Here is an 18,908-nt window from a genome sequence, read left to right as displayed (position 1 = left end):
ACAGCATTCACACAGATCATTAAAGAGGATAACGCTTAAAAAAAAACCACAGAATCCAGTCAAATAACTTCCAAGAACCCACAAAGGTAAAGACTCTTTAGAATTTCTGACTCAAAACAAAAGCCTCAAGAACTAAAAGCTTGAATTGCTGCCCTGGAGTCAAAATAGGAAGACACAGTTGTCGTGCTGCTAGGCTGAGAGCAAGGGGCCCGAGCCGAGGTGCCCACAGTTGTCTGCCAGGGCAGGGGCAGCGACGGCCTTCACAACGTCTAACCGCACCTCTAGAACATGGGTCCGCCAACAATTGCTCATGAGCCAGACCTAGCCATCTTTGTAAATGAAGTTTCACCAATACATAGCTGTTTTTATGCTATGGAGGCAGAGTTGAGAAGTTGCAACAGAAACACGGTCAGCAAAGCCTAAAACATTTACTATCTGGCTTTTATAGAAGTTTGCCGACTCCTACTCTAGGATACGCTACCAAAAAAAATCACCATCGGGACATCTCCCTGCTCCTGGCCAACTGTCCCCAGTGGACTGTGCTGCTAACACCTGATTCTGGTCTTCCACAGAGCAGCTCTCTGTTTGCACGCTCGGTTCTGTGTGCTGTGCTCCCACTTCACCCTATTACCACCCAGACGCACCTGCATCCAGCATCGGTCTAGTTCATTCTCAGTAACACGTTCTCAAATGCTAACTCTGGATCCATGTTGTGATTCTATTAATTAAATTTTTAAGTTACTTAGGTATTTTAAAAATCTTTCACAAAGACACATTCATGTGAGCAAGAAACTCCACCAGAGGCCCTATCTCTGGGAAACCCAACCTAAGATAATATATAGTTAGGTCATGATTCTCTCACATCAAAAACAATTGTAACTGTCATCTCTGGGTCTTTTCTTTTTTCTAAGTAGGTTCCAGATCCAAGGGAGAGTTTGAACTCATGACCCCTGAGATCAGTAGCTAAGATGCTCAACCAACTGAGCCACCCAGGTACCCCTGGGTCTTTTATTCTTGAATCACTCACCACCCATTCTTTTTCTTTTTTTTTTCTTTTATAAACATAAATTTTTATCCCCAGGGGTACAGGTCTGTGAATCACAAGGTTTACACACTTCACAGCACTCACCATAGTACATACCCTCCCCAAGGTCTATAACCCCACCCCCCTTCTCCCAACCCCCCTCCCCCCAGCAACCCTCAGTTTGTTTTGTGAGATTAAGAGTCACTTATGGTGGGACGCCTGGGTGGCTCAGTTGGTTGGACGACTGCCTTCGGCTCAGGTCATGATCCTGGAGTCCCGGGATCGAGTCCCGCATCGGGCTCCCAGCTCCATGGGGAGTCTGCTTCTCCTTCTGACCTTCTCCTCACTCATGCTCTCTCTCACTGTCTCTCTCTCAAGTAAATAAATAAAATCTTTAAAAAAAAAAAAAAAAGAGTCACTTATGGTTTGTCTCCCTCCCAATCCCATCTTGTTTCATTTATTCTTCTCCTACCCCCTTAACCCCCCATGTTGCATCTCTACTTCCTCATATCAGGGAGATTATATGATAGTTGTGTTTCTCTGATTGACTTATTTCGCTAAGCATAATACCCTCTAGTTCCATCCACGTCGTTGCAAATGGCAAGATTTCATTTCTTTTGATGGCTGCATAGTATTCCATTGACTCACCACCCATTCTTAACCTCCTTCAAGCTCCCTAGTGCCCGGATGACAACAGCTGAATTCCTTCACCAGTACGAAAACACTTCAGGACGTGAGATCCCTATCCTCCCGACCATCATCTACCAGCCTGGCCTGGTCTCCTGCCACAATAAATTCTACTTTACATTCTAAGCTCCAAAACACTAAAATCTCTGTACTTCTCCAAATCTACCATGTCCCTCTCCCTAGTTGCCTAAATTTATAATCTAGTTATATATATATATATATATATATATATATATATATATATATATATGTATATGCCATAAATAATTACTAGTTTCTATAAAACATGGGATAAGATATACCTTTTGCAATTTCTAAAAGCTGAAAGATTTAACAACAGCAGTAGCAAGCAATAACTTCACAATACTACTAGCAATGGTAATTTATAAATATTACCAAATGTCAGTACATTCCCTTAAAACCTAACTTCCTTGCCTTTCACAAACAAAAACTGTACCATTAACTTAATTCAAGGATGAAGGATGAACAAATTTACTTTGCATCGCATATTTTACTTTCAAGCCAGAATTACATAACTAAAGGTGATCTTAAAGACCACCTAGATCTTCCAGCTATTTCTGAATTCTTTTTTCATTAGTGGGGATGAATTTGCAGTAAGTGATACAGAAACTGTTGCCTGATGTCCCCAATGACCAATGGCATATACTCATCAAGGCTATTAAGAACGCAATGTTTTTTTTATTTTATTTTATTTTTTTTTAAAGATTTTATTTATTTATTTGACAGACAGAGATCACAAGCAGGCAGAGAGGCAGGCAGAGAGAGAGAGAGAGAGAGAGGGAAGCAGGCTCCCTGCTGAGCAAAGAGCCCGATGCGGGGCTCGATCCCAGGACCCCGAGATCATGACCTGAGCCGAAGGCAGTGGCTTAACCCACTGAGCCACCCAGGTGCCCCAAGAACGCAATGTTAAGAGCAATCTAATTAATGCAGGGATCATCATTAGGGCAATTCACCAGCTATATCCTGCAATCCCTACTTGCAGACACTTGGGAGGATGACACTTCTTGGCCTTCTTGAGGTTGGGGAGGACCAGGTGAATCATTCTAGCCAAGATTGTAAGTAGAACTGATGGAGTCATTTCCAGGCAAAGACATTTTAAATGTCCAGGGCCCAGTTTTCTTCTGCCACAGAAAAGGGGAATGTTCCTGATAGCAGCTATTCCATTCAGCCTGGGCTCTGGGGTGAAGATAATAAAAAGCAAGGCCCTAGGCGATCTTGATGGGCAAAGAGCATAAGAAAAAAAAAAATTGTTCCTCCACAGTATTACCTTATCTACCATATAACTTTGCAGCAATTTAGACACTTCAAAGGAATGCATAGTGACACATCAACATTTTACATCAACATTTTATACTTACTATGAATAAATGTTATCAGTGGTAAATTCCAAGAGCTGGGAATAGTAAATTTGAGTTACTATGTGCTCTTAGCTAAACTAAGGGAAGAATAATAATAGTATGTGACATTTCTTAAGCAATTAAAATGTGCCAGCATTGCTGTTAAGTCCTTTATCTACATTAATTCATTCTGTACAATGAAGGTGAATTTCACGAAACCATCTCCATGGAGTTACAAAGGACTGAATTAGTTTTCTAGCAAATAATCCTGAAATATTAATTGGGAGTTTCCCAGCACAAATAAGCTACTCTATCCTTAAATGATACATTCCTTATTTCAGACATTTCAATTTGAATTATGGAGATCTGAAGGCATGTTTAGAGCAGGCAAGAACCTGAAATATTTGATCCCAGAGCTGGCAATAATGAAGAAGAAAAGAGGATTGTTAAAAATAGGCTTGTGTATATAACAATTTGGGGAAAATCTGATCATGGTAGTAGATATACCTTACCTACCATACTCCTGTGGGTGGAGGCTTCAAAGACCTTGCCTTCCATCATTAAGTACCTTCCAAGTCTTTTTCAGGCCTGCCATACAGGCCAAGAAACCAAACAGTTCTAAGAAATCCTAATTCCACTGGAATTGAGAACAATCCAAAATGATAGTGGTTATATAAGAGATTGGATTAAATATAATCTAGTATGATGGGTGCATATTTAAAGAAGAACTTGGAAGACAAAACTTTAAAACAATCACTTGAAGGAAAAGCTAGTTGTCAAAGGAAACAATTTACTGTATGAGACCAATTTCATGTGACCATAAGAAAGTCTGGAACAGCCCCTGAAAATTGGGGATTAAATGTGCACTTTGATTTTTTTTTGTTTGTTTAATTTAGAACAAGAGTAGTAACTCCTATCAACACTTCCTTTGTTCTTTCAAACTCGTTATTTCTTTCTGTGCCAATCTCTTCTAAAATACCCATCCATACTTCTATTATTCTTCTGCTGAAGTATAAGTTTGCATAAAAATAAGTTTTCTTAGTGACTGTGTCATAGACATTTTAGAAAATATAGAATAATTATCCCCGCTTCTCCACCCTCCTTAATTCATATATAGACTTTGCTCTGTTGTAAATTAAGTGAAATAATCCTATCCCAAGAGGAAATTAGACTTTGCTAACAAACTGCTTAATTCGTTTATTCCGACTGTATCTTCTCAGTCTGCTGGAAGTATTCCACAGATATCTGGAGGATAAATGAACAGCATTATAGGTTCCCAGTGGGTATCAATATATCAAATCAACTGCAGCCTTTCTTACCATAATTTTAAGTATTCAGACAAAAAAATATATAGAAGCTAATTTCCTTTTTTTTTCCTTTTGAACATTTTATCTATTTATTTGACAGAGAGAGACACAGTGAGAGAGGGAACACAAGCAGGGTGAGTGGGAGAGGGAGAAGCAGGCTTCCTGCCGAGCAGGGAGCCTGATTCAGGTCTTGATCTCAGGACCCCAGGATCATGACCTGTGCCAAAGGCAGACGTTTAACATCTGAGCCACCCAGGCACCCCTGAAGCAAATTTTCAACTGTTATGCCCCAATAATGGGTCCGTGACTAAAGGAGCGAGACTGATACAAAGCGAAGGTCAAGCAAAGCTTTATTTCACGCCAAGCATCAAGAATCTAACCCAATGTTCGGCCACGCACCTCTTACAAGAGAGGGGCAACCCTTCTCTGTTTCACAGACTAGTTTTTGAGGGCAAAGGCCATGCAGTCGGGCCTGGCCAGGCACAGGTGGCCAATGAGATTGTAACACACACAGGAAACTCCACAGTGATGCTAGACCAACTGAGTTACAATTTACCCTAATAGACATTTGACCCAGCCTATCACCTTGGTTGGGACTGGCGCCCAAAAGGCTCCCAAAGGGCGGGGCCCATACTCCTTGATAACCAGGGAGACAGTATGCATACCCCCACCAAACGGATGTCTCCACCTGGCCTGACCCACCCCTGTATTTGAGCTATGTTACCTGAGGCTGGTTTCCGGGACTTGTCTCCAAGTAAATCCCTTGGGGGAAGGGGAGCCCGGACAGTTTAACTTTAATGAAAGCCGATTGCTAAATAGGTCCTTACACAACGAGTAGGAATTTCAGTTGAAACCCACCCCTGACTCTTCAGCTAGTCAGATTCTGTTTCACACTATGGAATGGTATAATTAAGTCTCATTTTAATATGCTCCTGTCTTTCTCCTTTACTCTGATTTTCTCTGGGTTACTCACTATGACTGCATCAACTAAGCTGCTCACCCTAGTTCCCAGTCAAGCAAGGTAGGCAGTATTTAAACAGCTTTGGCTCCTCCTATAGGAGGCCTTAGCTTTTAACCCACCTCCTAGCTCCAAGATACCAGAACTTAACTCTGGGCTCCCAAATCTCCCTTGGTACAACCAAAAAGAGGCCCAGAATTCTGGCTCCCAGGCTTGGTCTTCTGCTTTGGTTCTTGCTCCCAGTACCACTCTAGCCAATTCTCCTAGCTCGGCAATCCCCGACTCCCAGCCCAGTGGCTGCCTCTACCAGTCTGTTCACAATAAGAGAGTCCCTATCTCTGAATTCAGGCCTCTGTCCCAAAGCGCCAGAAGGACCTACCTCTTACATGACAACTGCCCACTTGCCTTCTGAATATCTGAGCCACATGCCCCCAGGAATCTGTGATCTACTGCTGGCGCAGGATAATAGCTGGATCTGTAACCGCTTGTTCAGCAAGCTGTAGCTCTTGATTTAACTTTATACTTGGGTCAACTCTCTCAGTATCTGATGCACTACCTCAAGAAGATGTCTGGTAAGGTTACAACACATTCCCAACACCTGCCTTCATAATGCCCCGAGAAGCTATCATAGTTGTCTAGTCTTAAGATAAAACCACTAGAATTCTGGGGCACCTGGGTGGCTCATTTGGTTAAGCACCTGCCTTCAGCTCAAGTCATGATCCCAGGGTCCTGGAATCAAGCCCCGCATCAGGCTCCCTGCTGAGCAGAGAGTCTGCTTCTCCCTCTCCCTCCCCTCACTGATGGTTCATTCTCTGTCCTCCACAATAAATAAATAAAATCTTTTAAAAAATAAAAACAAAACAAAAAAACCCACTAGAACTCTAGTTAATTTTTCCTAAGTTGTCTGTTTTCTAAGAATTAATACTAGGCCTTTGGTCATTTCAATTGATAAAATCATCCTTTTTACCCATGATGGCAACTCAAGATACTACCTAATGCTAAGGCATGTATTATAATTTCCTGGATCTATGTTGATTTTTATGATACTTGACAATATCTAGCTATAGATTTAATAACTCTCTTCTTTAGATCTCTGAAATAACAAATAGCAATGAGATCATGAAATAAGAAGAAACAAATCTGAATCCCAACTCAGCCATTCCCTACGTATATATTACCTAAATAAGTAAAATGTGTAAGCTAAGACTCGAGTTTCTCATTTACAAAACTGGGATAGAGACAACAGCAGACTGAATGGTGTGGGGCACTAAATACAGTTCCTGGTATACAGTAAGCACTGAAAAGTTAGCAATCATCCAGCATCCACAGGGTCTATATATGCTTACTTGTGATGTACTATCCTGGAGTATTAAAAGAAGGAAAATAACAGGATAAGCTTATTATAGTTAATAAAAGATGAAGGACAAGGTTGTTTAATGAGTATGAGTGACCTTGATGGGACAAAGGAAAGAAAAGGAAAAAGAAAGCGAGTACAAGAGGCAGGGCGAAGATCAGATCAATTGCAAATGGAGGGGCATTTACAGAGAAGAGCAGTATCTATGGGCTTCTGCAAAAGGGGCCAAGGCTGTTGGTCTCCCTGGAGGGCAGGAGCTTCGGAACTGCTTTCTTTACCAGAATCCAGGGAGCCAGGAGAGGGGCCGCAGCCCTCAGCTAATGACATGGCAGAGAGAGCCTTACCCCACATATTCCTCCCTGAAAGTGGAAATGTCCACAGTCCTCTCTTGCCAAATTGTTCTCAACCCAAGGTATTCTCATCCTTAAACAAAACCAAACCATCCTTCAAACCTCTCTGCAAATATAACCTCCTCTAGAAAATCGTCCCCAGTTCTCACAGAGTGTGGTACTCCCATGACAACATGTATTTCTCTTGCTATTTTGCAAACCATACTACAATTGTTTCCATTCCCATCCCAGCCAGCCGACAAGCTCCTTAACAGCAAACCTGGGACCTTTTCCAGACAGTACCTCCAGCTTTAAACATGGGACAGGCTGGCAGGAGGATGAGAAGCCAGTAGGTACACAGTTCTAGGCAGAATCCCCAGGATTCATGAAACAGCCTAATCCTTTGGAGGACATGTCTCCCAGACTTTGAAAACCTGAGGAAAACCACAGACCCTCTCCCTAGAAAAATGCACACGCACGCACACACACACACACACACACACAAAGAGACAAGGGAAAAATAAACCCTACAAAAGCCATAAGCTAAAAGTCATGATATCTGGGTTCTACTCCCTGGTCCTGCCAAAAGCTCCAAGCTCTCAAACAAGTCACTTAATGTCCCAACAGGCAAAGTGAAGAAACTATCTTTTGCCCCTCAACTATCCTTCTTGAGATGTCTGTAATAAAAACTACACACATATGCTACAAACATGGAAGAATTCTGAAATTAAAATTGTTATATAAGAGCGAATTATTGTTTATGATTGCCTCACAGCTTGATTCTTTCACAGCTATCTATTTTGCCAAAAAAACATGCTGTGAAAGAAATTGACTATTTACTACTACAGCTAAAAGAATTGTTGTTTTTTTCTAAAACCCCAAAGGCCCTGTAGTTTACATACCCAAGAGGGGTGAGCAGCACAACAAGCATAAAGAAGCAAAGATGAATAATCCAATTAATTCACATTCGCTCACACCATTGACTACAAATTCCTCTGATAACAATATGCTTTTGTACTAACAAACCTGTAATACAATTGGCCAGTATGCTTTGAGATGTTTATATCCTACATGTCAGGGATGCTTGAGAACAGTCTGAATTTTCTCTTCTCTCTAGTTTGACCCTGTCACCAACAACTGTCACAGGTCTCCCCGCTTCAGAATGGGAAGCTGTGAAATACTCTAACTAATGAGGCCTAAGGGATATACCTAATGGGCTTGCTCATATGAAAAGCAATTATCAGGCAGTCACTGTGAAGACCCTTAGGAGCTCCACAGAAAAGGAATAAGCAAGGAGCCCTTGCTTTCTGAAAGCTAAAGAGGGCTTCACTTCCCCTCATCTACTACCAGCAACTCAAAGGGTCCTCCTTGCCAGTCTAAGCCTCACTCTGTATCCACAGCAATCCCCACCCAAGAGGATGTTATCAATAAAGATGGGGCTCAGGATCCACTAGATCAAAATACATCTTCCTAGATCTGAGCAGATCCCATGGATTCTGAAAGCCTGAGGTTGTTGACACCCATTTCACTGGACCTCTGCCCCTCTACACCCTCAGAATGCATCAGCCTTTGCTCTAAACCAGGCACAGCTGGGAAATTTTTGTTTTGTTTCACAAAAGTTGTCTATTGAATGTTTGCAATATGTGATATCTGCTATTTCACTCCTGATATTGGTGACTTGTGCCTTTTTACATTTTGTTAGTTGTACCAGAGGCTTATCAATTTATTGACTTTATCATAGAACCAGCATTTTCTTTTTTAAACTTTATTTTTTTTTAAATATTTTATTTATTTATTTGACAGAGAGAGATCACAAGTAGGCGGGGGGGTGGGGAAGCAGGCTCCCTGCTGAGCAGAGAGCCCGATGCGGGACTCGATCCCAGGATCCTGAGATCATGACCTGAGCCGAAGGCAATGGCTGAACCCACTGAGCCACCCAGGCACCCTAGAACCAGCATTTTCTTTCCTATCTTCAATTTCATTGATGTCTGCATTAGACACAGATGAAATTTAACCATCATGGTTCATAACCCCTGAAGCAGGAGCACGGGTCTCTCCACAGTCTCCTCGACTGACCTCTAAATGCTGGCCTACCCAAGAACTCAATACTCAGCCTTTTTGCCTTCAGCTACATTCTCTAGGTGATCTCATCCACTAGCATGACTTTAACACCACACACATACTTAAGACTCCCAAATTTACATCTCTAGCTTCAATCTTTCCTTGGAGCTAGGTTCATTTGTCCAAACATCTTGTTTTGCTTATTTCTTCATTTTCAGTCATTTGTATGACTTTACTGACATACAGTAAACTGCATACATTTAAGTGCACAAACTGATTAGTCATGACTTACATACACAATTATGAAACTATCCATCAAGATCATGAACATGTCCATCACCCTCAAAGCTGCCTTGGGGCCCCGTGGTAATCCATCTCTCCTGCTCCTGCCCCAGGCAACCAATGATCTATCTGCCTTTTGTCCATACAAATTAGTCTGCATTTTCTAGAGTTTTATATAAATGGACTTATACAGAGTGTATTCTTTTTTGCTTAGCTTCTTTCATCCATCATAATTTATTCTGAGATTCATCCATGTTGTTGCATGTATCAGCAGTCCATTGATTTTTCTTTTTTAACTGCTGAGTTGTATTCGTTGAATAGGTATAGCAAAATTGGTTTTCATGCTGATGGACATTTGGGCTATTTCCAGTTTGGGGCTATTCAAAAAAAAGCAGCTATGAATGCATGTACAAACCTTTATGCGGACAAATGCCTTCATTTCCTTAAGGTAAATATCCAAGAATAGAATGGCTGGATCATGGTAAGGTATGTGCTTAACTTTTTAAGAAAATGCAAAACTGTGTTCCAAAGTGACTCTATCAATTTTTAGTCCCACCAGCTGTGTATGAGGGTTCCAGTTGTTCCATATCCTTCTCAAGACTGGTTTTGGTCAATCATTTTAATGTTCGCCATTCTACCAGTTTTATAGTTCTACCTTGTGCTTTTAATTTGTATTATTTGTATTTTCTTTTTTTTTTAAGATTTTACTTATTTATTTGACAGAGAGAGAGAGGTCACAAGTAGGCAGAAAGGCAGGCGGCAGGGGAGGGGTGTGGGGGGAAGCAGGCTCCCCATTGAGCAGAGAGTCCAATGTGGGGCTCGATCCTAGGACCCTGATATCATGACCTGAGCCCAACGCAGATGCTTAATGACTGAGCCACCCAGGCACCCCTTAACTTGCATTTTCTTAATGACTGATTATGTCAAGCATCTTTCCTATGCTTATTTGCTATCCCTATATCTTATTTAGTAAAGTGTCTCTTCAAATCTTTAATACACTTGTTAATAGTTGTCTGTCACTGACTTAAAAGAGTTCTTTACAGTCTAGATAAAAGTCTTTGGTCAGATAAATGTTTTATAAATACTCTCTCCTAGTCTGTGGTTTGCCTTTTTGTAACAGTGTTTACTGAAGAGCAAAAGTTTGCAATTTTGATTAACTCAAATTTATTGATTTTTTAATGTTTCATATTTAAGAAATATTTGTCAAATCTAAGATCACTAAAAATTTCCCCTCTTACAGAAAGTTCGTGCTTTTTACACAACATTTACATCTATAATCCATTTCAAGTTAATTTCTGCAAATGGTACAAGGTAAGGGTCCAAGTTCACTGTTTTTCATATGACTACACAATTATAATAACATATTTGTTGAAAAGAGATCCTTTCCACACTTAATTACCTTGGCACCTTTGTAGAAAATCAATTAATCATATAGGTATAGATCTATTTCAAGACTCTCTATTCCGCTCTATTGATCTATATGTCTATCTTGACATTACCACACAGTCTTGATTCCCAAAGCTTTATAGTAATTCTTGAAATCAGGCAATATGCGGCCTCCAATTTTGTTCTTCTTTGTTTTGGCTATCCTAGGCCCTTTGCACAACTATATAAATCTTATAAGCAGCTTGTTAATTTCTATAAAGAAACCTGCTATGATTTTCTTTGGGATTGTGCTTAATCTATAGATCAATCTGAATAGAAATGGCATCTTAACAATATTGAGTCTTTTAATTCAAGAGCATGGTATTTCTCACCATTTACTGAAGTTTTACATAATTTTTCCCAATGATGTTCATAGTTTTAGTGTACATGTCTTGTAATTGGTCAAAATTAAGTATATCATAATTTTGATCCTATTAAACAGATACTTCAATAAATTTTTTAATTTCTAATTTCCCATTGCTAATATGTAGAAGTAAAATTGATTTTTTTAATATCAAATTTCTGTCCTTCAACCTTGGTAATCTCATTACTAGTTCTAGCAGCTTTTTGTCAATTCCTTAGGATTTTATAGGTAGAAAATCATATCATCTGAGAATAAAGAGAGTTTTACTTCTTCCTTTTCAATCTGAATGCTTTTTTTCTATTCTTTACTGTACTGGCTATAAATATCCAGTACAGTGTTGAATAAAAGGGATGAGAAGGGACATTCTTACCTTACCTCCTTCCCAATATTGGAGGGAAAGCATTTAGTCTTTTACCTTACTAAGAATGGTGTTAGTTTTAAGTATCTCCTAAGTGTTCTTTTGCCAGCCTGAGGAAATAAACTTTTATTCCTAGTTTGCTGTGAGTTTTTATTATGAATGGTTGTGGACTTTTGACAATTGTATTTTCTGCATCTATTAAAATGATGACATTGACTGAAAATGGTGTTTATTAATCTGTTAATACAGTGAATTTCATCAAATTGCTTTTCAAATAGTAAACCAACTTTGCATTCCTGTGATAAAACCAATTTGCTCATGTTGTGTTACCCTTTTCATATAATACGTTGTTGGATTCTATCTGCTAATATTTTGTTGAGGACTTTTTCAACTATGTTTGTGAGGAGTACTGGTCTGTAGCTTTCTTCTCTTATACTGTCTTTTCCTAGTTTTGATATTAAGGCAATGCTGCCTTTATAGGATAAGTTGAAAAAGAGTTCTTGTATTGTTATATAGGAAAGTTGTTAAGAGATTAAATTATACCAATTCTTATTTAAAAAAAGGAAAAAAAGGGCGCCTGGGTGGCTCAGTGGGTTAAGCCGCTGCCTTCAGCTCAGGTCATGATCTCAGGGTCCTGGGATCGAGTCCCGCATCGGGCTCTCTGCTCAGCAGGGGGCCTGCTTCCCTCTCTCTCTCTCATTCTCTCTCTCTCTGCCTGCCTCTCCGTCTACTTGTGAGCTCTCTCTGTCAAATAAATAAATAAAATCTTTAAAAAAAAAAAAAAGGAAAAAAAGATTTCTTCCTCTTGCATTTTCTGAAATCATCTGCGTAGACTCAGGATTATTTCTTTCTTAAATGTTTAGTAGATTTTATGAGTAATGAGCCATCTACGCCTCCATACATTCTCAACATCCCATTAACATGTCTGAAAAGAAATTAAAACTTAACATGGCCAAGCAGAACTCACAATTTTTGCACCCAAACATGCTTGTCCCTAATATTCCACATGCTTGTCCCTAATATTCCTCATTTTAATTAATGACATCATACTCACCTATTTTGCTTAAACCAGAATTTAATCCTTGTTTCCCCCCTCTTTTACTCACCCTACTCCTCAAATCCATCTTCAAGTCCCATCAGCTCTACTTTCAAAATGTATCCCTACCTCTCTCCATCTTTACTGTCATGACCCAGTATATGTCTCCTAACTGGCCATGCCAACACATATTGCCCCCCACTACATTCCATTCTCCAAATAGCAGCCAGAGTGATTTTTGGCTAAATAACACCATGTCACTCCCGGGCTTAAAACTCCCATGTGGCCCTTAATCTCTTCTGCTTTAGATATTAACTGTAAACCAGAAAAACAACAAGCTGTGTTAATGTAGCCTGCCTATACGGACTGTGGAAACATTGTAAGAATTTCAGCAAAATCTTACATGCCTAACTAGCTCCAGTGACCTAGGAATTACAAAATCACAAACAGGCCTCCTGGGAAAAAACACAACTTTGCTGTGTTGAGTCTCAAGGAGGCAGGTTTTTGTCTAGAAGCAAAGGCACCAAGGCATAAATAAGAATGCTGAAGTCCTAAGCTATCCTTCTACAACTTGACAACTACACCTTCACCTCCAAACTACTCTCATCTTCTCAGGCTTCCTGTCCAAAGCAAGAGTACATCTGATAATACCAGGAAAGGCTATGCTTGATGGGCTTAAATACAAATGGGGTGGGGGCGCCTGGGTGGCTCATTTGGTTAAGCAACTGCCTTCAGTTCAGGTCGTGATCCTGGAGTCCCGACACCGAGTCCCATACCAAACTCGGCAGAGGGTCTGCTTCTCCCTCTGACCTGTCTTCCACTCATGCTCTCTCTCATTCTCTCCCTCTCTAATAAATAAATAAAATCTTTTAAAAATACAAATGGGGTGAAAAACAAAGAAAATAATTCAACAAATTTATTTAATCATATGTTTGTTTTTTAGCCATCCCTTGCCACAGCCAAGGTAGGAAGGATGCTGGGCAACTTGGCCTTGCTCTCTTTGAATCAACCTCATCTACCTCTGCAGAGCACCACAGGTGCTCCGCTGTGTGCTCTCCATTCCTATTATTTCCAACAAGTCAACACCTTACAGCTGCTCTGGTCAGCTCTAGACTCACCCAATTTGCTAATTACTCTTCTATTTCTATTCTACCCATTCTCACTCCTTAAGTCAAAGGAAACCACCATCTTTCTTATTCCTTCTATGCATCATCTTCACTCTAATTCTGCCTCTTTACTCCTTCAAATGACCTCTAGGAATACTTCTTTAGTCTGACGAGGCCCTAATGCACTCTTCTTGTCTTCTTAGATCTCAATAACACTGTGCTACATGTGTTCCAGAAAAGAGGAAGTGGCCTAAATCAATCTACCTTCCTAGGACCTGGAACCAACCATTAGCTGTGCTTTTGGGAAATCAAGGGAGGATATAACCACAGCTGGCAGCAACTGGGGGTGGGCTGGGGGATCAGGACTAGGATAACTGACTCTTATAAAACGCTCTGCACTTAACTTCACAGCATTAATCGTAATTATCCTTAATCTGTGTGTGGTTAATACCTGTCTCTTCCTACCTGCACTCCCCATCAGACTAAAAGCTCCATGAAGGCAAGAGCTATATCTCTCTTGATCATTATTAACATACCTACACCCTACAAATGCCCATTCTAAGTCAGTTACTCTAGCCCTATCAGATAAAAACAAATTTGTCTTGACAAAGCTCTGATATAAGGTAGTATTTCTCCTATTTTTGTAAAAGCTAATAATAAAAACTGACATTGCTTGAACTGCTACCATGGGTCAGACACCATTTTTACATGAATTCTCATTTAATCTTCATGACAAACCCATGAAGTAGGTACTATAATTATTCCCATTTTATAGATGAGGGCTTTGAGGCACAGAGGGGTTATATAATTCACCCACGGTTATACAGATGAGTGGCAGAAATGGGATTCAAACTCAAGGAGCCTAGCCTAAAAACCCATTCTACTAATCCCTCCAGTACCTCTCAACTGAAGGCACTATATTCCTCAATACCAGTGAACTGAGACAAATAAAATAAAAGATCTGAAGAAATGCTATAAAGAAATACCCAGATTTGGACCCACAAGTTGCCAGTTCTACATGACAATTCAAAGAAACTGCTACTATAAGTCATTCTAGTGCCTGACCTTTATTTAAAACAATAGTCAAAAACCACATTTTTCTTTCCAATTGACAGACATATATGGAGCCTGAAACCCAGGATATTTTCCAGTTAAAAACATTTTCTTCTGCCACCAGATCTCTGCTTTATAAAAAGAGAGGGTCTATTTTTGTCTGCCAAGGGAAGCCCAATCACCAAAGTGGAACCTACAGAACGAGGTACAAGTCGGCCAGGTTTTCCTGTACAGGAAGCAAGAACATGTGAAGACTGCCACCATGCCCATGCCTTTGTCTTTTCAGTTCTCCCATCATTAAATGTGGGAAAGTAATACATGTCAGAAGTTTGAATGTACCCTGTAAGCTTTTCTTCTATCCTAAAAATTATCAGAAATCAATGCAATGCATATGACAAGGAAGACAGATCACAGAGAGGGAGCAAGGAGAACAACTCAAATCATTAGATGTCTGCCCAGCAGATGCTTCGAAGTTCCAGGCACTGCATGGCCTGCTTCTGAGGCAACCACAGGATCAGAGTGGTCCGTGACTGCTCCAATTTATGATGTCTCATGGATGCACCATGAATAAAAAGGGCCTGAGAAAAGGTTATTATTAGAAAAGGAAAATTTAACTCACCTTCCATTGCTCTTCTGGAAGCAGCTTCACGACCACCAGATCCCCATTCAAGGCTCTATTACGAGCAACAACCCCATCGATAAAAATGTCTCGATCCCCATCCTAGGTTGGAGAGAGAAAATAGTCAGCTTACCAAGACCTGGAACCAAATATTACTTCTTTGGTTTAAAAACTGTAGACTCTATAATCTGTCCGCGGGCTTAATAAGAACACTAAGAGGGAAATCAGTCTCTGGAACTAATAGAAATGGGGATGAACACATAAAAGCAGGTTAAAAGAATGTTAAAGAAATTTCAAAAACATAAGAGAAGATCTCCTACAGTCAAGCCAAAACCAAACAAAAATAAATAAAGCAAAAAACTGAGACTACATGCTTTCATAACTGAAACGAGAAAGGAGTAAGTTATCCTTCCTTGTTTTAAACAAAGCATGATGATACCTTTTCTACACTAACTGAATTTTTTTAAGTATCAAAGAAGGGTAAAACTTAGAAGGTTTGCAAGAAAACAGAACAACAAAATATAATTCCCTAAGAAAACCAGCTGCAAGGACAGGAGCAAGAACCAACTCCTGGATTTGAGTTCTCCAAGGAAGAAACCAGCAAAATCATAATCCTCCCACTGAGAAAATGACAGAGAAAGCAAACTATAGTTACTTATATAGAGATCTAAGTAGAAGGCAAAGAAGAAAAGGAAAGGGACATGAGATTCATGAAGCATTCTCACGCTCCTTCACTCTGACTGAGGAGCAAGGTGAACTCCCCACCATGAACACAAGGCATGGACACCTTTGTCCTCAATCACATGCTTACAAATAACCCAGGTTAGGAACAGTGTGGTCTCAGGATCCTTGGAGTCACAGAAAGACCAGGGGTGCCTGAATGAAGCAGAGGTCCCAGGCATCAGAGCAGGGAAGCCGGCTGCAATCACCAAGCCCAGGAGTGGGCTCTCAACTTGGGGTTGCCATAAACCCCGAACCACAGCACAGTTGGGTGACCCCTCCTGGAGCAGGGGCCCAGCAAGCGACAGAACCAGCAGGAGATTCCCCTTCCACCCCCAGGTGGAGCAGCAGGTTTGTGAGCGGCAGCAGTCTGCAGGGTTTGGAGACTCTAAGGGGGGTCATGTGCCAGAGGCAGAAACTATCAGTCACAGGCTGGGTGAGCACAGGGTACCGAGAGACGGGGGAGCGACTGACTGCTTTTCCCTGTGGGCCCCCAAGCTTTTGGATGCAGGAGATTGGGATGCTGCCATTTTCATCCTCATCCTCTAAAGCTAGGTGGAAACTCTTCAGGGAACAAAGCCACCATAGGGCAATCTGGAGCAGATTAACCTGCCCCCCTGGCAAGGCTGGTGCAATTCTGCCCACGGCAGGACACCTGAAAATCAGCATAACAGCCCCCCCACCCCAGAAGACCAGCAAGAACACCAGCTAAGGCCAAGTTTACCTATCACAGAAAACTGCAAAACTCCAATACGCCAATGGGGAAAATAGAATACAGAATTCATGGTTTTTTCTTCAAGACTCTTTAGTCTTTCAATTTTAAATTTTTTCTCTTTCTTTTTTTTTTTTTAAAGACTTTATTTATTTATCAGAATGAGAGAGAGAGAGAGAAAGCACAACTGGGGGACTGGGAGGCAGAGGGAGAAGCAGGCCCCCTGAGAAGTGTATTATTAGAAATAACTGGGGCTCTGAGCAAGGAACCTGAAGGAGGACTCCATCCCAGGACCTTGGGATCATGAGTCGAAGGCAGACACCCCACCAACTGAGTCACCCAGGTATCCCTCTCTTTCCTTTTTCAGTGAATTTCTTATTTTGTCAATTTCTTTTTTAAAATGGTTTTTAATTTTCATTTTTACAGTTAAATTTTATCTTTTAATTTTAGTTGTGTGTGTGTGTGTATATGTATATGTATGTGTGTGTGTATATATATATATATATATATATATATATTTCATTTTGGGATACAGTTTCTTCTAATAAACAGACCAAAATACACCCAGAATCTAGTGTATGGCTCTATTCTTTTCACCTGTCTGATCATATTCTTTTTTGTTGTTATTGTTAAAGTCTTTCATGTTCATCTTTACAGTTACATTCTATCCTCTCAATGTATTTAATTTAATTTTTGTATGTATATAAGTTTTTCTTTCTTTACGGTTTCAAGATGTAGTTTCTTCTAACAAACCAACCAAAATACACTCAGGATTTAAAGTATTGCTTTGTTCTGTTCACCTGTCTGTTTATATCCCTTTTGTGTGTTGGTGGGGGTGGAATCTTTTAATGTTCATTTTTACAATCACATTCTATCCTTTCATTGTATTTAATTTGTGCTCGCTTCGGCAGCACATATACTATCCTTTCATTGTATTTAATTTTATTTTTGTACATATTTAAGTTTTTCTTTCTTTACAACTTTGGCATCTAGTTTTCTAACAAACAGACCAAAATACATACAGGATCCAATGTATTGCTCTGTTTTGTCCACCTGTCTGATTATATTCTCTTTCTTTTTTTTTAAATTTTTTTATTTTTTCCACTTCTGGGTCCCCTCTGATTTGTTTAGTGTCTATTTCTCTGGGGTCATTGTTGCCATTTTAGTATTTTGTTCTCTTATTCATCTATTCTTCTCTGGACAGAATGACAAGATGGAAAAATTCACCATGTTGGAACTAGAGTTCAGAATAACAATTAAAAAGATACCATCTGGGCTTGAAAAAAGCATAGAAGATACTAGAGGATCCCTTTCTGGAGAAATAAAAGAACTAAAATCTAATCAAGTCAAACTTTAAAAGGCTATTAATGAGGTGTAATAAAAAATGGAGGCTCAAACTGCTAGGATAAATGAGACAGAAGAGAGAATTAGTGAATAGAAGACCAAATAATGGAGAATAAAGAAGTTGAGAAAAAGAGAGATGAATAACTACTGGATCATAAGGGGAGAATTCAAGAGGTAAGTGATACCATAAGACAAAAAAATATTAGAATGATACCCGAGAGGCACAGATAACTCCCCTCAAAATCAATAAAAATAGGTCAACACCCAATATATAGTAGTGAAACTTACAAATCTCAGAGACAAAGAAAAAAATCCTGAAAGCAATTCGGGGATAAGAGATCTGTAAGCTACAAGGGTAGAAACACTAGACTGGCAGCAGACCTATCCACAGAGACCTAGCAGGCCAGAAAGGACTGGCATGATATATTCAGGGTGCTAAATGAGAAAAATATGCAGTCAAGGATACTTTATCCAGCTAGGACGTCATTCATAATAGGAGTGATAAAAAGCTTCCAGGACAAACAAAAACTAAAAGAATTTGTGATGGCAAGAAATATTAAAAGGGTTCTCTAAAAGAAGAGAGAGTCCACGAGTAACAGACCAGAAAGGAACAGAGATGATATACGGTTAAGAGTCACCTTATAGGCAATAGAATGGCACTAAATTCAAATCTTTTAGCAGTTACCCTGAAAGTAAATGGGCTAAATGCCCTAATCAAAAGACACAGGGTTTCAAATTGGATAAAAAAGCTGACCCATCGATATGATGGGTGGAAAACAATTTATCATGCTAATGGACATCAAAAGAAAGC

At 40.0% G+C, this 18,908-nt stretch overlaps 1 protein-coding gene across 5 annotated transcripts in view; it reads right to left on the bottom strand.

Annotated features, from left to right (window-relative positions):
- Positions 1–18,908, bottom strand: part of DIS3L2 (DIS3 like 3'-5' exoribonuclease 2) — a 365,245-nt gene that overhangs the window by 269,947 nt on the left and 76,390 nt on the right. For 4 of the 5 annotated variants that reach the window (XM_032355174.1, XM_032355177.1, XM_032355175.1 and 1 more), the window contains one exon: positions 15,322–15,423. In XM_032355174.1, the coding sequence (XP_032211065.1) occupies positions 15,322–15,423 (102 nt within the window). Of the gene's footprint in view, positions 1–15,321; positions 15,424–18,908 lie in introns of those variants that run through there. The other variant, XM_032355178.1, reaches the window with a different exon arrangement.

This window comes from Mustela erminea, chromosome 8 (genome assembly GCF_009829155.1).
Source record: "Mustela erminea isolate mMusErm1 chromosome 8, mMusErm1.Pri, whole genome shotgun sequence".
Classification (NCBI taxonomy): Eukaryota; Metazoa; Chordata; class Mammalia; order Carnivora; family Mustelidae; genus Mustela; species Mustela erminea.
The sequence above is the reverse complement of the archived record's forward strand: the minus strand, read 5'-3'. Positions and strand labels throughout refer to the sequence as shown.